Raw genomic sequence first — 22,177 nt, 5'->3', positions numbered from 1 at the left:
AGTGGCCTCTGCAAGGTTGTGTGCAGCCATTTGTTTTTGTAACATCTGCTACATCTGTCCCACGTGTTCTTTGCAGCTCACAGTTGTTAGTTCTGCCCCTCTTGACTGTGACAAAAAGGTTTTGAACAAACTTAATGTCATAGCTTGTATTTGATGATATTCTTCTTTGTTATTTACTTGAATGGTTTGATCATTGATTGATGGAGTAATATGGGGTTCTGATAAACTAAAATTATTTGTTAAAATAACATAAGCTAACATATATTTTTACATCTATGCAAATGCATATGCAATATGTATAACTTGAATAAGTAATAAATACAGAAACAACATGTTTAACAATATGTAAATGAGTAGCTACATTTATTTTACATTACATTAACATTAATACGGTCTTTGGCCCTTTGAGGGCAACCATAATGCTGATGTGGCCCTCTGTGAAAATTAGTTTGACACCCCTGGTCTAATGATTAGAATGTTGTGTGATGTCATTATTACTTAGTATTAGACTAATCCTAATGAGATATTCCTCTAAATATGACTTCGAAAACAGCCACAATTCAAGGAAAAAAAAATTGTAAAAAAAAAAAATTCAGGGGGCCCCCATAGCTCTCAGGTGATAATTCGAACCCTGCCTATACCCATATATTGTGTGTATTGAGCCGTACTGTATTGTACCCATTCTGCAATCTGTTAATAAAAATGTCAATCAATCAATCAATCAGGTATCACAGCAGTTTTCTGTTTAACACCCAGTCTCCCCCCCCCCCCCCTCCATCTCTCTCTCTCCTGTCCTCTTCCCTGGGACAGAAAATGGCTCAAACGATCATCGTGACCCAGCCTGGCTCAGGAACATGGACCACCGGACTCTGTGACTGTTGTGCTGATGCTGGCACCTGTAAGTCACGTCGTGTCAGACTTTAATAATGAAACGATACCCAACGACACAATTCCTCTGGTGTTTACACGCCTTTTATTTTTTTCTTCTTTTGGTCAAACAACTCCATGCAATGGCATAATGCCTACAGTACCCGCCACCCATTAATAGCCTAGGTGTCAAAGTCCAAGACTTCCATGTCCCTATGAGTCACTGCATTGCTATTATGTTACATTCAAATGTATTGCCGTTATGCATCACAAGTACAGTACAGCAAAAAGAGGTTTGGCATCCAGCCAGAGTGCAAAGGTAACTGTAAAGTGCAACAGTGTATAGGTAATTCAACTGGGTATAAAATATATAAATGAGTACTACTGAGTAATAGTACTAATCAGATGTATGTACAGAGTTGTAGTATTAATGTACAGTGATACAGCACTAATTGTACAGAATAAGAATAAATTAGAGTGGTCAAATTAAGAGGTAAGGCAACTGTTGAAGCAATGTGCAGTATTACAAACATGTCAGACCAGTACACCAGGAAATGGTCAGAAAAGATCATAGCCGATCAACTGCACCCACTATGGTCTGAGTATGCACTCTTACCCTCAGGGCTGCATGCCCAGGACTAGAATTACGATGCATTAAGTGTTTTGTCCAACGCAGCATTCAGCTGCTTAACAACTTTTAATTATTTGGTCTTTTTAGCACTTGCACCAACATCCTTTATCTACAGTCCCTCTCTCTTAATGTTAGCACAGTGTTATTCACCATCAAAGATGGGAAAAAAACGAATAATAATTTATATTCTCCTTTGGTTCATTACAGTTTACTCAAGCATAACAGACACAATATTTCTGACACTGGGAATACATTCCCTGAGGTTCATAGATGTCCCTAGATACCAAGAACATGCAAATGGTCCTTGTAGAAGTGGAGCAATCTTCCATTTACTTGCATGTACTTTTAGGCGAATCTTCTGAAAATATGGAGGGAGCTAATTGAAATCGATACTCGTAGAAGCCCTCCGAGGTAGAGCGGGTAGCATAGTTAGCACTTCACTCTTGTAATTCTCTCATAGCGAGAGGACAGAGGGAGGCTAGTACAGTAAGTGGTGTGTTTATTTTGTTTGGCTATTAGGCCGGTTGGCCCAGAAAGGGAAGGCGTTCTTAATGGAGAACTAGCGATTAACCACGTGTGGTCCAAAAAGGAAGCAGCAACAAAGCATTGATGCTATTACTGCACAATAGTCTTGTATGGTATGATGACACAACATTAACCACGTACTCCGTACCATGCCACCTCACATGCACTCAGGTCCATGTGCATCTACACCCGACACTTTGTATATAACGCACTGTATCTATGGATGCCGGATCGTGGGTCCGTAAGCCCAGAGGCAACCAGCTGCAACCGCAGCCAAATACAACACCGTCGGTGAAGCGTCAACGGCACGTTGGAGTATATAGATTTGACTTTAGAGACGCCAGGATCAGAATGAGAACAGTGTTGCAGAGCTGTTGCTACTGCCAGGAAATGTGCACCATTTCTTCCATTTGAATTGTTTAATCAGATTGTTTGTGCTTTGGTTTTGTGCCACTTGGATTACTGTTCTGTAGTGTGGGCTTCTGCTTCAAAACAGTTAATAAACAAATAAACAAATACGCACAGCTTGACTACTGAAATACTTCATAAAATAGCAGAAAATATTAAACCTGTGTGTGAATATGTTTGTCTCTGAGATATAGTAATAAGATAGATAGATACAAATTCAAACCTACAGTAATCTGGCGGACGGTTATAAACATAGTCATCGTCAACGACGTCATCGACAGCACAACCTCTCACCGCCTCGCGTCAAAAGATTTGTAGCAGTATTACCGTCAGTGTACCGAAACCTCTCTCTGCAGTATCAGTATTACTGTCACAGTACCATAACCCCTCTCTCTCCACATTATCACTGTGTGTCAGTACCATAACCTCTCTCCCTCTCCTCCCTTGCGTCCCTCCCAGGCTGCTGTGCGTGGTGGTGTTTCCCCTGCATGCAGTGCAAGACGGCGGGTGACTTTGGCTGGTGCTGCTGCATGCCGGTGCTGGACAGCGTGAGCTGCATGGCGGTGTCCTGCTGCCTCCGCTCCTCCATGAGAGAGCGCTACGGCATCCAGGTGAGAACCCTCACTGTATAAAATTACCTATTGTGACCGTTAGGATAATCACAGCCTCCTGAAACTTTACAAGCACAGACTAGAGAGACATAACCTCCATTCAGAGGATATAATATGACATGTCTAGGTAGATTGAAAAGAAAGGGGTGTTTCTGAGACATTTTCAGAACAGAAGTGATTGCCATCCAATCGTGAGAAAACTTAATTCTTGGCGAAATCTCCAGAAGTTTTTGACATTTTCTAAAGTGTTCTTTAACTCTTTGACTGCCACCGACTTACCCCATCTCTACTGGCTGACAGATCCAGTGAGAGAACAAAGACAGGTCCTGAGAGCAGCTGAAAGGAAGTATAGAAAGTCACGCCTCACTGCTGACATCGACACATATCACAACCTCTTGTTAACATTCTCCAAAACCATCACTAATGCCAAAGCTTCTTTCTTCCACCATAGGATCGAGGCCTCTGCCAAGAATCTTCGCAAACTGCATGCTACCATGTCCTCCCTCCTCACTCCCCCCCCACCCCCCCCTCCCTCATCTTTCTCTGCCGAAGACTTTGCGATCTTCTTTGAGGAAAAAGTGGAGAACATCCGCAGCTCCTTCTCCCAACCCCCACCCATTCCAAATGCTGAATCGAGAACCTCATCCTTCACTCTGTCATCTTTCTCTCCCATTACAGAAGCAGAGACCCTGACACTGGTAACGTCAAACCGTCCGACTACTTGCCAGCTGGACCAGCTACCCTCCCCACTCCTCCAGACCATAGCACCAGACATCCTCCCATTCCTAACTGCAACCATCAACTCCTCACTCAACTCGGGGGTGGTCCCCACCTCCCTAAAACAAGCCAGAGTCACGCCGCTCATAAAAAAACCAACCCTGAACCCTACTGTCATAGGCAACTACCGTCCTGTCTCTCTTCTCTCCTTCCTTTCTAAAACACTTGAACGTGCTGTATCCAACCAACTTACTACTTATCTCTTACAGAATGACCTCCTAGACCCTAATCAGTCAGGCTTCAGGACTGGTCACTCCACAGAGACAGCCCTCATTGCGGTCACAGAGGCACTTCACTTAGCAAAAGCGAAAGGCCTCTCCTCTGTCCTGATTCTCCTAGATCTATCTGCAGCCTTCGACACAGTCAACCACCAGATCCTCCTTGCGGCCCTCGCAGGAATGGGAGTGGCTGGCTCTGCGCTGACATGGCTGTCATCATACCTCAATGACCGCTCCTACCAAGTGTCATGGAGAGGGACCCTGTCGGCCACCCGCCCCCTGCGGACGGGTGTCCCCCAGGGCTCGGTTTTAGGACCCCTTCTCTTCTCCCTCTACACTAAATCACTGGGTAACATTATCACGTCTCATGGCTTCTCCTACCATTGTTATGCCGACGATACTCAACTCTTCCTCTCCTTCCCTCCCTCAGATATCCACGTCTCTGTGCGGATCTCGGCCTGTCTGTCCGACATCTCAGCCTGGATGACGTCCAACCACCTCAAACTGAACCTAAGCAAAACAGAATTGCTCCACCTGCCGGCCAAATCCTCCCCCCTAACCGACCTTTCAATCACAGTCGAGAATGCAGCTGTGACTGCGTCCCCGACCGCCAAGAACCTTGGTGTTGTCCTCGACGACCAATTGAACTTCTCTGCTCACATCGCAGCGACGACCAGAACCTGCCGATTCCTCCTGAGCAATGTCAGAAGGATACGCCCCTTCCTGACAAAAGAAGCCACCCAACTCCTCGTCCAATCAACAGTCATCTCCCGCCTCGACTACTGCAATGCACTGCTCGCTGGCCTCCCGGCCACTGCCACTAAGCCTCTTCAACTCATTCAGAACGCAGCGGCCCGCCTGATCTCAAACCTACCGAAGTCGGCCCATGTCACCCCACTTCTTAGGGACCTGCACTGGCTCCCCATTGCTGCACGAATCCGCTTCAAGGCCCTCGACCTAGCATACCGTGCGGCAAAGGGAACCGCTCCCGCCTACCTCCGGTCAATGGTCTCTAACTACACACCCTCAAGACCCCTACGCTCTGCATCTTCTGGCCGCCTCAGACCTACTCCTATCCAAGCTCCGGGAGGGTCATCAAAGAGAAGTCGCCTATTCTCAGTCCTTGCCCCACAATGGTGGAATGAACTACCCACCCCAGTTAGGACAGCCGAATCACGTCCAATCTTTCGCCGTCGACTAAAGACGCACTTCTTCAACCATTATCTGAATTAAAAAAAAATAATAATAAATAAATAAAAATCTAACCCTAACTAACCGTACTGTCATGCACTTGTCCTAATAAACTAACCTACACTGTAGCACTCAACACTTTGATGAACATTGTTGCTCAGCTGATAGAGTTGTGCCCTTCCTGATGGCTTGTCGTACAGAACTTGTAAGTCGCTTTGGATAAAAGCGTCAGCTAAATGACTAAATGTAAATGTAAATGTACCGCCTGACGCCAGCGTTATTGACCATCTTAGCGATGTTTGCAGACCCATCGTCTGCTCTGTATTATAGCTATGGAGACAATAGTATGGCTCATTTGACAGGCATTGTTCATAGTCCATTTCTGACTAATTAGTTAGCTAAAATGAAAGTTGTTGTTTACATGTTACAGGCATGTATCCCCTCCATACTTCCCATTCCCCCACGTGGAATGCACATTATTGGATAAATGACAAGCTGGTGCTCTAGTGCGACATCTAGTGGGCGTGACAGTGGATCAGGAGGTAGGGCGGTCGTCTGGTAATCGGAAAGGTTCCTGCTCCTCCCGGGCAGCGTGTCGAAGTGTCCTTGAGCAAGACACTTAACCCCTAATTGCTCCTGATGAGCAGGTTGCCGTCGCCGTCGTGTGAGTGAATGGGTGAATGTGAGGAACAGAAAATTGTAAAGCGTTGTTTGTGGTTCTCCTTCTCACAGGCTCTGTGATCCGTCACTGAGCGGGGGGTGTGGTGCAGTGGAAGACGGTGGTGGTGGGTGGTGATGACGTGGTCTGTTTCTATGGAAACGGCACTGGAAAAAAGTTCCTTAACCCTTTCACTGCCACACTTCTTCTTTCGTGTATCATCAGATGGCCAACTCTGTGTCCTGCAGCCCACGCCCTCGTCTATGGTCCTACGTCGAAAAGACCAGCTTCTGAGGGCGGGCTGTAGACGGGGAAGCTGGTGATTATATGCTCGGCAGTCTGTTCAGGCTCGCCACACTCGCATGCCGCACTGTCCGTGAGGCCCCACTTCTTCATGGAAGACTTGGAAGCGCCCCCAACTCCAGTGCGTAGACGGTTCAGCGAGGTCCATAGATGGCGTGGCAAATCGTCTCCTTTTACACCACCTCCTGGGTCCTGGATGTATCGCTGGATACGGGAGGGCCCAGCCGACTCCCATGATCGTTTCCAGGATGCTGCCAGCCAGGCGTCTCTGGACAAGTCCTCAGAAATAGACTGTAGCATTTCTTGTGCTGCCTTGTTGTAGGGATGGCGAGAGTTTAGCCTGCCTGGTGGTGCCGGTGTTGTTGTGGCTTTGTGCAGGATGTGCCAGTCGTACTTCTGGGCTTTTCTTGCCAGGGTGAGGGTAGCCGCATCACGTCGGAGACTGGCTGGGGCGATTCCAGCTAGGACTGGCAGGTAGGACACGGGTGGGTTTCAGGCAACCAGTTACTGTCCGGAGGGCGCTGTTGATGACAGTATCTATCTTGTTGACGTGGGGACTTCTGCTCCAGACTGCCACACGACAGAAGGTTAATAACCCTTTACTATCACACAACCGACGGTCGCTGTTAACCTTCTGTGTATTGTCACAGTGAAAGGGTTAACCGTTTTGGTAGTGCGGCAGTGAAAGGGTTAAGATGATCAGAATTACAAATTTTCTTTCCCCACAAAGCCCAGACTAATCCTCTCTCCCTCTCTCTCTCTCTCTTTCTCTCTCCCTCCCTCTTTCTCTCTCCCCCTCTCCTCTCTTCTTCCCTCCCTCCCTCTCTTTCTCTATCTCTCTCCCTCTCTCTCCCCCCTCTCGCTTTCTCTCTCCGTCTTTCTTTCTCCCCCTCTCCTCTTCTTCCCTCCCTCTCTTTCTCTATCTCCCCCTCTCTCTTTCTCTCTCTTTCTCTCCCTCTCTCTCTTTCTCTCCCCATCTCCTCTCTCTCGCTCTCTCTCTCTCTCTCTCTCTCTCTCTCTCTCTCTCTCTCTCTCTCTCTCTCTCTCTCTCTCTCTCTCTCTCTCTCTCTCTCTCAGGGCTCATGCTGTGATGACTGCTGTAAGGTGGTCTTCTGCTATCCCTGCACGTGGTGCCAGATGTCCCGCGAGGTGAAGATAAAAAATCGCACCCAGGGCGACGCAACCGTGATCACCACGCAGTACCAAAGCGCATAGGAGCCTGGCTAGCGTCTCCTAGAAGACTACCCACCTCCTAGTGTAGCATTTTGTTCTTTTTCTTTTTTACCCAAAACGGGTTTCAAACCGACAACTATCCACCAAATAATTATAAGATGCTTCTTGTTCAATGTTTCAGCGATGGAAGAGCAGGGGAATGTTAAAGGTGCATATGTTCTATAAATAGTCTGTGGTGGAAAACAACAGAGGCAGTAAATGCCATAATTTTAGCCTTTTCTGTTATTCAGAACTTAAAGGGACCAACAATGGTGATTGATTTAGCCCGTAATCTCACTCACATCCAAAAACTGTGAAAAGGTTTGCACACATTCATTTAGTTTGACAGTTATTGAGAGTAAATTAGTTTGAATACGGCCGGTTAATTACACCTCAATGAATTGATCCAGTTCCTATAAGACAAGGTATTGCTATTTTCACATCTACATCATTTCATTGAGCTGTAATTGACACAAGGAATCAATGTCCCCGATGACATCACCATATTGGCCATATTCAAACTAATTTACTCTCAATAACTGTCAAACTAAATTAATGTGCAAAACTCTTTACAGTTTTTGCATGTGTGTGAGATTATGTGCAAAATCAATCAGCATTGTTTTTTTGCTAGTGCCCCTTTAAATTCACTAGATATTTCTGTAACGTTCTGGGTATTTCCATTCCAAGTATATACTGTATGACAATATCACACTGTAATATACACAAACTATTTGCACTTGAATGTTAAGATTTTATATTTTGCCTGTTTTGTAGCGACTGCAGTTATTTCTGTTCAATTTGTATGACTTAAAATAAATCCTTGGCTCTATTTCAGGCAAGAGAGTTCAGTCTCATCTTTACCCTGGTGTATGCGATACATTTCATCTTTACCCTGGTGTATGCGATACATTTCATCTTTACCCTGGTGTACGCGATACATTTCATCTTTACCCTGGTGTACGCGATACATTTCATCTTTACCCTGGTGTACGCGATACATTTCATCTTTACCCTGGTGTACGCGATACATTTCATCTTTACCCTGGTGTACGCGATACATTTCATCTTTACCCTGGTGTACGTGATACATTTCATCTTTACCCTGGTGTACGCAATACATTTCATCTTTACCCTGGTGTACGCGATACATTTCATCTTTACCCTGGTGTACGTGATACATTTCATCTTTACCCTGGTGTACGCAATACATTTCATCTTTACCCTGGTGTACGCGATACATTTCATCTTTACCCTGGTGTATGCGATACATTTCATCTTTACCCTGGTGTACGTGATACATTTCATCTTTACCCTGGTGTACGCAATACATTTCATCTTTACCCTGGTGTACGCGATACATTTCATCTTTACCCTGGTGTACGCAATACATTTCATCTTTACCCTGGTGTACGCAATACATTTCATCTTTACCCTGGTGTACGCGATACATTTCATCTTTACCCTGGTGTACGCGATACATTTCTTATACTATGAAATGCAGTGGTGGAAAGTCAAGTATTTTTACTCCAGTACTGTACTTAAGTACAATTTCAAGCTATTTGTACTTTACTCCCTCGTTTTAGGGAACTTTATACTTTTACTCCACTACATTTCAAAGGAAATATTTTACTTTTTACTCCACTACATTTATCTGAACCTATCAGTTACTAGTTACTTTGACGAAAAAGACTGTGGACCACATACCACTTTAACATAACCTTTAATCAGAGCAGGATAATGACCACATACCACTTTAACATCACCTTTAATCAGAGCAGCAGAACTGGACCACATACCACTTTAACATCACCTTTAATCAGCAGCAGAACTGGACCACATACCACTTTAACACAACCTTTAATCAGAGCAGTAGAACTGGACCACATACCACTTTAACATAACCTTTAATCAGAGCAGCATAACTGGACCACATACCACTTTAACATAACCTTTAATCAGAGCAGCAGAACTGGACCACATACCACTTTAACACAACCTTTAATCAGAGCAGTAGAACTGGACCACATACCACTTTAACATAACCTTTAATCAGAGCAGCAGAACTGGACCACATACCACTTTAACACTTTGATTGCCTAAGGCTAAATTCATGATATACCATAGGTTGCCAGCTCTATTTGTCTATGGAGAAGTTCCCCTTCTTTGCAGGGCTATAACTTTTTAAATTCTATTGCTAAATTGCCATTATTAGGGCCCATTCAATGTCCTATATGTATTGTTCAGGGTGTATGAACGTTAAACTTTTTCATTCACATATTCATACTAAAATATGATCTAGTATAAGTATGTTTTCATCTCTTTCTGCAGCTTTCTCCAGAACGTGATTTATAGCCCCAAATGCATTATATTGATGATCAAATACAGTTTGATAGCAATCGGCGCGATATAAAAAAATCCAACTGGACGGACTTCTGGAAGTTACTACACGTCATCTGATGTTGACCGGATGGGCGAGGGGGCGTTTATAATTCCGTGGGCAGCGTTATACCATTCATCTAATGTGGGTCAAATGTTTATCATAGCAGTTAGTGTCGAACACGGAAATATTACACGCTAAAACTCACCCCAGTCTCCGCGGGCCGTTGGGCGATCAGCGTGGGGTAGACAGTTTTCCATTATGGGATGTAAAAATATCCGGTCCATTTCCAGCTTGTATAATAGTATATACGTCCAAATCATGTTGTTTATCGAGTTATTGGCAACGGATCGCTATGTATTGTGACGAGCTAGAGTGCCGGAACCTATACCGAGTGCCCGGAAGTAATATGGGTGAACAGCACATCGTCCAAGTAACTTCCTGTTTGGCGATTGCGCCGATCGGCCACCAGATGGCGCTCTTGAACCGCTAGAGGGTTCAGTGGGGCTTTTTGGTGGGTCTCAGGCCAGCGGATGGGAAATATGAATCCGATCACAGATTTTTGAAATATTGATATCAAAGACGAGTTACGGCGTCTTCGGCAACTTGAGCATGGCGGGGAAGGACGCCTAAACTCGTCTTCTGGCAGTTAAAGTGTTAACATAACCTTTAGTCAGAGCAGCATAACTGGACCACATACCACTTTAACATAACCTTTAATCAGAGCAGCAGAACTGGACCACATACCACTTTAACATAACCTTTAATCAGAGCAGCATAACTGGACCACATACCACTTTAACATAACCTTTAATCAGAGCAGCATAACTGGACCACATACCACTTTAATATAACCTTTAATCAGAGCAGCATAACTGGACCACATACCACTTTAACATAACCTTTAATCAGAGCAGCATAACTGGACCACATACCACTTTAACATAACCTTTAGTCAGAGCAGCATAACTGGACCACATACCACTTTAATATAACCTTTAATCAGAGCAGCATAACTGGACCACATACCACTTTAACATAACCTTTAATCAGAGCAGCATAACTGGACCACATACCACTTTAACATAACCTTTAGTCAGAGCAGCATAACTGGACCACATCCCACTTTAACATCACCTTTAATCAGAGCAGCAGAACTGGACCACATACCACTTTAACACAACCTTTAATCAGAGCAGTATAACTGGACCACATACCACTTTATCTCTTTACTACAACTCATACCTCATTGCACCTTACCCTAAGTTGTACCTCATCCCACTTCTGCATTGTACTGTATATTGTATTGTAACTCAGTTACTTTTTCTCTACTCTGCATTGTATATTGTATATGTATATTGAACACTTTTGTTTACACTTGTTTTACGTACTTGACTTTCTATTTTATACTTATCTATTTTTATCTAGCACACTCTCAGGAGCAAAACAGAAAGAAGCATTTCATATAAAAGTATTCTGTATTTTTGTATGACAACAAATACCAGGGGAATATTAGAATATTGAATTATTTTAGGGAGCAGGGGGGCAGGGTGCTGCCGCCTCCTCAGACGAGGGTCACTCCGGGTTCCACCCAGACTTTGTTGACGTGTTGCTGGCAGCAGGGAGAACTCGGATCCTGACTGTGATACTTTGTCTGGAGCGCTGGTTCCCCAACAAAGTCCTCTCTACAGCCACGCTCTATCACTATTCTCACAGCACTGAGGAATATTCTTTGACCACTCACCATATTTTTCAGGATCTTTAACCCCCGACACTGTGCCTGGAGCCCCGCTGTGCCTCGGCCCTCAGGCTCTGGTACCATTTGATACAGTATTTTTGACTGCATTTCCAAGTGACTGTTTGACTGTTTCCCTGAAGCGCTGCTTGCTGTGCCCTCTTGTCTTCTGAGCTCATCCAAACATCCAAGCTCTAGTGCTACGGTTACAGACAAAATGTAATGTTTAACCCTTTACCACATTTCACAAGTTGTTTGATGGTTTCCCTCGTACTGTGCTGTGCCTTTCCACACCTCTTGCCCTTTACATCGAGGCTCTAGTGCAGCATTTCTCCACCTCCCCTCAAGGCCAGCAGATGGTGTCTCTCCCTTTGGGGTGTTGCTAAGTGTTCCCTGGCCTGCTTAGCTGACATAAATATAGGCCATTCTCGACTATTAGGTTTAATGCAAACCGGTATTAGTTTTACAGTCCCCTACGCGGCCCTGAGACGACAAGACAACTGTCCGCTGGTCACAGAGACTGAGACATTTCAGAAACCAAAGTACTATTGTTGCAGCAGAGGGGGTTTTGTTATACAGTATATGTTTCCAGAATTCCTCCAGAAATCTGATCATTGCATGGCGGCCTGTGCTGCACAGTGAGCCCCATATGATTTCCTTAATGGAAGCCACTTCCTCCTCCAGCGTCATATGTTTACACCTTGCTAGAGTATGTAATGCTCCCTCAGACAGTGCCCCAATTACAGCTTCCTCCCAGGTTGCTCTGGTCCAGTTGGGCCCCAGTGGTATAGGAGAGAGGGAAAGAAAGAAGCGGGGAGGGAGAAACAGATAAAGTGAGTGGAAGAGTGAAAACTGTGGGGGGTGAAAGAGGTAGAGAAATTGGAAGAGAGAAGGAGTACGTGGGAGAAAGTAGGAGGGAGAGCGGGCAAAAAAAAGGAATGGGCCACCCTCCAGTGCAGGCCTTTATACCGGGTTGATTAGCATGCTGGGCTGTTTAAATTGCCTCCTGGAGGGCTCACGTGGAATCGAACAATATCCTCTGGCTTGCGAGACAGGCCCCATAGCTTCTTATTTATTTTCTGGAGGCTAGACATGAAGGAATCACTATGAGAACACAGTCTGTCAAGTTAATAAAATGTTAATAAAATAATTAATAAATACAGTGTCTGTGTTGTGTTGCTGCCCCAAACAGCGTTGTTTCCCCAACGAACGCCACATGGTGGACAATGTGGGCAACACAGAGTACAGCAACTTGCAATGGGCCTGGTCTACAAGATACACTACATGACTATAAGGTACCCATGTACATGTCAAAATACTTCCCAAACAAAGGTCAGTGAATACCATGCATGCGACCACAACACCAGAGGGAGCTCCACAAATCATGTTAAACCCAGATTCGGCTCAAACAAGGGACTAAACACGTTAATGTATAATATGTATAAATGTATAGATGTAGCAGTACTGTCTATCTGTATGTCATCATGTATGTCATATATTATGTCCTGATGAATTGAAAATGGGGGACCCTGATGTAAACAAGACGAAAGTCTCCCTCTGGTCTGCATCCCCTTAACAACTGTAAACAAGTCGAAAGTCTTTCTCTGGTCTGCATTCCCTTAACAATTGTGTGTATTGAGCTGTACTGTACTGTACCCATTCTGCAATCTGTTAATTAAAGTTAATTAAACTATATTCCATTAGTGGCCTCTGCAAGGTTGTGTGCAGCCATTTGTTTTTGTAACATCTGCTACATCTGTCCCACGTGTTCTTTGCAGCTCACAGTTGTTAGTTCTGCCCCTCTTGACTGTGACAAAAAGGTTTTGAACAAACTTAATGTCATAGCTTGTATTTGATGATATTCTTCTTTGTTATTTACTTGAATGGTTTGATCATTGATTGATGGAGTAATATGGGGTTCTGATAAACTAAAATTATTTGTTAAAATAACATACGCTAACATATATTTCTACATCTATGCAAATGCATATGCAATATGTATAACTTGAATAAGTAATAAATACAGAAACAACATGTTTAACAATATGTAAATGAGTAGCTACATTTATTTTACATTACATTAACATTAATACGGTCTTTGGCCCTTTGAGGGCAACCATAATGCTGATGTGGCCCTCTGTGAAAATGAGTTTGACACCCCTGTAGAGAGGAACTGAGGAGGGCAGAAAGAAAGAGAAGTCACCGCTGTAACAACAACTGACTCAATTTTGGATCTAGAAAAGGAGACTTATTAAGAAAGGCGAAAGCAAGGGAGGGGAATACAACAACTCTCCACATTGGAGCCTACAGGCAGGGTAAGCTTCTTATTTCTTGTGATAATATAAATTAGATTGGGAGAGTAGCTTAATATAAGCCTAATCTACTGGGGGAAACCTTGTTTTAACCTTTGAATAGACTGCTATTAATAAGGTATTACACTCTTATCTTATGAGCTTGTATAGCACATCTGCAGACATATTGATCTAGTGTGTAGACTATTCTCTTATAGCCAACTTTTGTCATCACGACTTTATTGTTTTACAGGATAATATACTGTACCAATACTGTAGATCTGTCTCTGGGTACTTCTTCTCTTCTCTCATTTCTGGACTCTTTTTGTATCACAAACAGTACTGTATTTGCAAATCTGGTATGTCATAAATGTATCTGTACTGTCTATCTGTATGTCGTGTGTGTCATATATGTTATGATGAATTGAAAATGGGGGACCCTGAAGTAAACAAGTCGAAAGTCTTTCTCTGGTCTGCATTCCCTTAACAATTGTGTGTATTGAGCTGTACTGTACTGTACCCATTCTGCAATCTGTTAATTAAAGTTAATTAAACTATCTTCCATTAGTTGGATGTATGGCCTCTGCAAGGTTGTGTGCAGCCATTTGTTTTTGTAACATCTGCTACATCTGTCCCACGTGTTCTTTGCAGCTCACAGTTGTTAGTTCTGCCCCTCTTGACTGTGACAAAAAGGTTTTGAACAAACTTAATGCTTGTATTTGATGATATTCTTCTTTGTTATTTACTTGAATGGTTTGATCATTGATTGATGGAGTAATATGGGGTTCTGATAAACTAAAATTATTTGTTAAAATAACATAAGCTAACATATATTTTTACATCTATGCAAATGCATATGCAATATGTATAACTTGAATAAGTAATAAATACAGAAACAACATGTTTAACAATATGTAAATGAGTAGCTACATTTATTTTACATTACATTAACATTAATACGGTCTTTGGCCCTTTGAGGGCAACCATAATGCTGATGTGGCCCTCTGTGAAAATTAGTTTGACACCCCTGGTCTAATGATTAGAATGTTGTGTGATGTCATTATTACTTAGTATTAGACTAATCCTAATGAGATATTCCTCTAAATATGACTTCGAAAACAGCCACAATTCAAGGAAAAAAAATAGTAAAAAAAAAAAATTCAGGGGGCCCCCATAGCTCTCAGGTGATAATTCGAACCCTGCCTATACCTATATATTGTGTGTATTGAGCCGTACTGTATTGTACCCATTCTGCAATCTGTTAATAAAAATGTCAATCAATCAATCAATCAGGTATCACAGCAGTTTTCTGTTTAACACCCAGTCTCCCCCCCCCCCCCTCCATCTCTCTCTCTCCTGTCCTCTTCCCTGGGACAGAAAATGGCTCAAACGATCATCGTGACCCAGCCTGGCTCAGGAACATGGACCACCGGACTCTGTGACTGTTGTGCTGATGCTGGCACCTGTAAGTCACGTCGTGTCAGACTTTAATAATGAAACGATACCCAACGACACAATTCCTCTGGTGTTTACACGCCTTTTATTTTTTTCTTCTTTTGGTCAAACAACTCCATGCAATGGCATAATGCCTACAGTACCCGCCACCCATTAATAGCCTAGGTGTCAAAGTCCAAGACTTCCATGTCCCTATGAGTCACTGCATTGCTATTATGTTACATTCAAATGTATTGCCGTTATGCATCACAAGTACAGTACAGCAAAAAGAGGTTTGGCATCCAGCCAGAGTGCAAAGGTAACTGTAAAGTGCAACAGTGTATAGGTAATTCAACTGGGTATAAAATATATAAATGAGTACTACTGAGTAATAGTACTAATCAGATGTATGTACAGAGTTGTAGTATTAATGTACAGTGATACAGCACTAATTGTACAGAATAAGAATAAATTAGAGTGGTCAAATTAAGAGGTAAGGCAACTGTTGAAGCAATGTGCAGTATTACAAACATGTCAGACCAGTACACCAGGAAATGGTCAGAAAAGATCATAGCCGATCAACTGCACCCACTATGGTCTGAGTATGCACTCTTACCCTCAGGGCTGCATGCCCAGGACTAGAATTACGATGCATTAAGTGTTTTGTCCAACGCAGCATTCAGCTGCTTAACAACTTTTAATTATTTGGTCTTTTTAGCACTTGCACCAACGTCCTTTATCTACAGTCCCTCTCTCTTAATGTTAGCACGGTGTTATTCACCATCAAAGATGGGAAAAAAAACGAATAATAATTTATATTCTCCTTTGGTTCATTACAGTTTACTCAAGCATAACAGACACAATATTTCTGACACTGGGAATACATTCCCTGAGGTTCATACAGTAGATGTCCCTAGATACCAAGAACATGCAAATGGTCCTTGTAGAAGTGGAGCAATCTTCCATTTACTTGCGTGTACTTTTAGGCGAATCTTCTGAAAATATGGAGGGAGCTAATTGAAATCGATACTCGTAGAAGCCCTCCGAGGTAGAGCGGGTAGCATAGTTAGCACTTCGCTCTAGTAATCCTCTCATAGCGAGAGGACAGAGGGAGGCTAGTACAGTAAGTGGTGTGTTTATTTTGTTTGGCTATTAGGCCTGTTGGCCCAGAAAGGGAAGGCGTTCTTAATGGAGAACTAGCGATTAACCACGTGTGGTCCAAAAAGGAAGCAGCAACAAAGCATTGATGCTATTACTGCACAATAGTCTTGTATGGTATGATGACACAACATTAACCACGTGCTCCGTACCATGCCACCTCACATGCACTCAGGTCCATGTGCATCTACACCCGACACTTTGTATATAACGCACTGTATCTATGGATGCCGGATCGTGGGTCCGTAAGCCCAGAGGCAACCAGCTGCAACCGCAGCCAAATACAACACCGTCGGTGAAGCGTCAACGGCACGTTGGAGTATAGATTTGACTTTAGAGACGCCAGGATCAGAATGAGAACAGTGTTCATACAGTACGCTGGGTAGAGCTGTTGCTACTGCCAGGAAATGTGCACCATTTCTTCCATTTGAATTGTTTAATCAGATTGTTTGTGCTTTGGTTTTGTGCCACTTGGATTACTGTTGTTCTGTAGTGTGGGCTTCTGCTTCAAAACAGTTAATAAACAAATAAACAAATACGCACAGCTTGACTACTGAAATACTTCATAAAATAGCAGAAAATAAACCTGTGTGTGAATATGTTTGTCTCTGAGATAGTAATAAGATAGATAGATACAAATTCAAACCTACAGTAATCTCTGGTGGACGGTTATAAACATAGTCATCGTCAACGTCATCAACAGCACAACCTCTCACCGCCTCGCGTCAAAAGATTTGTAGCAGGATTACCGTCAGTGTACCGGAACCTCTCTCTGCAGTATCAGTATTACTGTCACGGTACCATAACCCCTCTCTCTCCACAGTATCACTGTGTCAGTACCATAACCTCTCTCCCCCTCCTCCCTTGCGTCCCTCCCAGGCTGCTGTGCGTGGTGGTGTTTCCCCTGCATGCAGTGCAAGACGGCGGGTGACTTTGGCTGGTGCTGCGGCATGCCGTTGCTGGACAGCGTAAGCTGCATGGCGGTGTCCTGCTGCCTCCGCTCCTCCATGAGAGAGCGCTACGGCATCCAGGTAAGAACCCTCACTGTATAAAATTACCTATTGTGACCGTTAGGATAATCCCAGCCTCCTGAAACTTTACAAGCACAGACTAGAGAGACATAACCTCCATTCAGAGGATACATGACATGTCTAGGTAGATTGAAAAGAAAGGGGTGTTTCTGAGACATTTTCAGAACAGAAGTGATTGCCATCCAATCGTGAGAAAACTTAATTCTTGGCGAAATCTCCAGAAGTTTTTGACATTTTCTAAGGTGTTCTTTAACTCTTTGACTGCCACCGACTTACCCCATCTCTACCGCCTGACGCCAGCGTTATTGACCATCTTAGCGATGTTTGCAGACCCATCGTCTGCTCTGTATTATAGCTATGGAGACAATAGTATGGCTCATTTGACAGGCATTGTTCATAGTCCATTTCTGACTAATTAGTTAGCTAAAATGAAAGTTGTTGTTTACATGTTACAGGCATGTATCCCCTCCATACTTCCCATTCCCCCACGTGGAATGCACATTATTGGATAAATGACAAGCTGGTGCTCTAGTGCGACATCTAGTGGGCGTGACAGTGGATCAGGAGGTAGGGCGGTCGTCTGGTAATCGGAAAGGTTCCCGCTCCTCCCGGGCAGCGTGTCGAAGTGTCCTTGAGCAAGACACTTAACCCCTGATGAGCAGGTTGCCGTCGCTGTGTGAGTGAATGGGTGAATGTGAGGAACAGAAAATTGTAAAGCGTTGTTTGTGGTTCTCCTTCTCACAGGCTCTGTGATCCGTCACTGAGCGGGGGGTGTGGTGCAGTGGAAGACGGTGGTGGTGGGTGGTGATGACGTGGTCTGTTTCTATGGAAACGGCACTGGAAAAAAGTTCCTTAACCCTTTCACTGCCACACTTCTTCTTTCGTGTATCATCAGATGGCCAACTCTGTGTCCTGCAGCCAGGCATGCGTTGTTCATGGGACGGGGTAGCACGGTGTGCAAGCTCACTGAGTATTAAAGATTTGAGCAGAAGCGCGTGCACGCACATGCATGGTTGTGCACGCATGCGCGTGCACTCAAGAACGCGCTGCGCTCGACTCGGCTCGTCTGTTTACCTGCCTCCCGGCGCTACCTCGCATTATCATAACAATAGCCGCTAGGCCGGTGTCTTCAACCACGTCTGGACTCTTTGTGATGTAAATATGGAATGTCCCAAGTTGCTGCTGTTTACAGAGTGTATTGTTGTCCAAAGGTGAATGATGTATGAGGATACATTTTCCTACGTGTCTCACCGTTTGGAATTGACAACTGTTTTGATTTAACCCTTCATTCACCATCATTCACCTTTGGACAACAATACACTCTGTAAACAGCAGCAACTTGGGACATTCCATATTTACATCACAAACTTTGGGACTGAGTAGATAATTAATTAATCTTCTCTTTATTTTTATTATTTATATTAAAACTGAATCAAACCATAAACAAGGTTGCCTGTTGGGATGTTAGATCCTAATGTGAAAAACTGATTTTATATGTCTGCACTTTATGTGCTCATTTTATGCCTGTCTTTCTTCTGTTGTGAAGCACTTTGAGCTGCAGTTTCTGTATGAAAGGCTATACAAACAAAGTGTATTATTATACATGTGCGCGAGGGAACATATGCGCATGCGCGCGGGGCTGCGCGTGCGCGCGGCTGCATTATCCTGCGTGCCGGCTCAGTCCATATTAACATCGCACCACTGCCTGCAGCCCACGCCCTCGTCTATGATCCTACGTCGAAAAGACCAGCTTCTGAGGGCGGGCTGTAGACGGGGAAGCTGGTGATTATATGCTCGGCAGTCTGTTCAGGCTCGCCACACTCGCATGCCGCACTGTCCGTGAGGCCCCACTTCTTCATGGAAGACTTGAAGCGCCCAACTCCAGTGCGTAGACGGTTCAGCGAGGTCCATAGATGGCGTGGCAAATCGTCTCCTTTTACACCACCTCCTGGGTCCTGGATGTATCGCTGGATACGGGAGGGCCCAGCCGACTCCCATGATCGTTTCCAGGATGCTGCCAGCCAGGCGTCTCTGGACAAGTCCTCAGAAATAGACTGTAGCATTTCTTGTGCTGCCTTGTTGTAGGGATGGCGAGAGTTTAGCCTGCCTGGTGGTGCCGGTGTTGTTGTGGCTTTGTGCAGGATGTGCCAGTCGTAATTCTGGGCTTTTCTTGCCAGGGTGAGGGTAGCCGCATCACGTCGGAGACTGGCTGGGGCGATTCCAGCTAGGACTGGCAGGTAGGACACGGGTGGGTTTCAGGCAACCAGTTACTGTCTGGAGGGCGCTGTTGATGACAGTATCTATCTTGTTGACGTGGAGACTTCTGCTCCAGACTGCCACACGACAGAAGGTTAATAACCCTTTACTATCACACAACCGACGGTCGCTGTTAACCTTCTGTGTATTGTCACAGTGAAAGGGTAAACCGTTTTGGTAGTGCGGCAGTGGAAGGGTTAAGATGATCAGAATTACAATTTTTCTTTCCCCACAAAGCCCAGACTAATCCTCTCTCCCTCTCTCTCTCTCTCTCTCTCTCTCTCTCTTTCTCTCTCCCTCCCTCTTTCTCTCTCCCCCTCTCCTCTCTTCTTCCCTCCCTCTCTTTCTCTATCTCTCTCCCTCTCTCTCCCCCCTCTCGCTTTCTCTCTCCCTCTTTCTTTCTCCCCCTCTCCTCTTCTTCCCTCCCTCTCTTTCTCTATCTCCCCCTCTCTCTTTCTCTCTCTTTCTCTCCCTCTCTCTCTTTCTCTCCCCATCTCCTCTCTCTCTCTCTCTCTCTCTCTCTCTCTCTCTCTCTCTCTCTCTCTCTCTCTCTCTCTCTCTCTCTCTCTCTCTCTCTCGCTTTCTCTCTCTCTCTCTCTCTCTCTCTCTCTCTCTCAGGGCTCATGCTGTGATGACTGCTGTAAGGTGGTCTTCTGCTATCCCTGCACGTGGTGCCAGATGTCCCGCGAGGTGAAGATAAAAAATCGCACCCAGGGCGGCGCAACCGTGATCACCACGCAGTACCAAAGCGCATAGGAGCCTGGCTAGCGTCTCCTAGAAGACTACCCACCTCCTAGTGTAGCATTTTGTTCTTTTTCTTTTTTACCCAAAACGGGTTTCAAACCGACAACTAATTGATTCCCACATAATTATCCACCAAATAATTATAAGATGCTTCTTGTTCAATGTTTCAGCGATGGAAGAGCAGGGGAATGTTAAAGGTGCATATGTTCTATAAATAGTCTGTGGTGGAAAACAACAGAGGCAGTAAATGCCATAATTTTAGCCTTTTCTGTTATTCAGAACTTAAAGGGACCAACAATGGTGATTGATTTAGCCCGTAATCTCACTCACATCCAAAAACTGTGAAAAGGTTTGCACACATTCATTTAGTTTGACAGTTATTGAGAGTAAATTAGTTTGAATACGGCCGGTTAATTACACCTCAATGAATTGATCCAGTTCCTATAAGACAAGGTATTGCTATTTTCACATCTACATCATTTCATTGAGCTGTAATTGACACAAGGAATCAATGTCCCCGATGACATCACCATATTGGCCATATTCAAACTAATTTACTCTCAATAACTGTCAAACTAAATTAATGTGCAAAACTCTTTACAGTTTTTGCATGTGTGTGAGATTATGTGCAAAATCAATCAGCATTGTTTTTTTGCTAGTGCCCCTTTAAATTCACTAGATATTTCTGTAACGTTCTGGGTATTTCCATTCCAAGTATATACTGTATGACAATATCACACTGTAATATACACAAACTATTTGCACTTGAATGTTAAGATTTTATATTTTGCCTGTTTTGTAGCGACTGCAGTTATTTCTGTTCAATTTGTGTGACTTAAAATAAATCCTTGGCTCTATTTCAGGCAAGAGAGTTCAGTCTCATCTTTACCCTGGTGTATGCGATACATTTCATCTTTACCCTGGTGTACGCGATACATTTCATCTTTACCCTGGTGTACGCGATACATTTCATCTTTACCCTGGTGTACGCGATACATTTCATCTTTACCCTGGTGTACGCGATACATTTCTTATACTATGAAATGCAGTGGTGGAAAGTCAAGTATTTTTACTCCAGTACTGTACTTAAGTACAATTTCAAGCTATTTGTACTTTACTCCCTCGTTTTAGGGAACTTTATACTTTTACTCCACTACATTTCAAAGGAAATATTTTACTTTTTACTCCACTACATTTATCTGAACCTATCAGTTACTAGTTACTTTGACGAAAAAGACTGTGGACCACATACCACTTTAACATAACCTTTAATCAGAGCAGGATAATGACCACATACCACTTTAACATCACCTTTAATCAGAGCAGCAGAACTGGACCACATACCACTTTAACATCACCTTTAATCAGCAGCAGAACTGGACCACATACCACTTTAACACAACCTTTAATCAGAGCAGTAGAACTGGACCACATACCACTTTAACATAACCTTTAATCAGAGCAGCATAACTGGACCACATACCACTTTAACATAACCTTTAATCAGAGCAGCAGAACTGGACCACATACCACTTTAACACAACCTTTAATCAGAGCAGTAGAACTGGACCACATACCACTTTAACATAACCTTTAATCAGAGCAGCAGAACTGGACCACATACCACTTTAACACTTTGATTGCCTAAGGCTAAATTCATGATATACCATAGGTTGCCAGCTCTATTTGTCTATGGAGAAGTTCCCCTTCTTTGCAGGGCTATAACTTTTTAAATTCTATTGCTAAATTG

At 43.8% G+C, this 22,177-nt stretch overlaps 2 protein-coding genes across 2 annotated transcripts; both read left to right on the top strand.

Moving 5' to 3' along the window:
- Positions 1-813: 813 nt before the first annotated feature.
- On the top strand, positions 814-7,404 carry LOC311229763 (cornifelin homolog B-like; the record flags this gene model as incomplete). The annotated part of the gene is made up of 3 exons (XM_084315838.1): positions 814-898; positions 2,891-3,042; positions 7,267-7,404. The coding sequence occupies 3 exons, from the start codon at positions 814-816 to the stop codon at positions 7,402-7,404; spliced, it is 375 nt and encodes a 124-aa protein (XP_084171964.1).
- A 7,780-nt stretch (positions 7,405-15,184) lies between these two features.
- On the top strand, positions 15,185-21,289 carry LOC311230029 (placenta-specific gene 8 protein-like; the record flags this gene model as incomplete). The annotated part of the gene is made up of 3 exons (XM_084316169.1): positions 15,185-15,269; positions 17,276-17,427; positions 20,302-21,289. The coding sequence occupies 3 exons, from the start codon at positions 15,185-15,187 to the stop codon at positions 20,437-20,439; spliced, it is 375 nt and encodes a 124-aa protein (XP_084172295.1). The 3' UTR covers positions 20,440-21,289.
- Positions 21,290-22,177: the final 888 nt, after the last annotated feature.

The sequence above is a fragment of the Notolepis coatsorum genome (genome assembly GCF_963971535.1).
Source record: "Notolepis coatsorum genome assembly, chromosome: 6".
Lineage (NCBI taxonomy): Eukaryota > Metazoa > Chordata > Actinopteri > Aulopiformes > Paralepididae > Notolepis > Notolepis coatsorum.
Note: the sequence above shows the minus strand (reverse complement) of the source record. Positions and strands in the feature narration are given on the sequence as shown.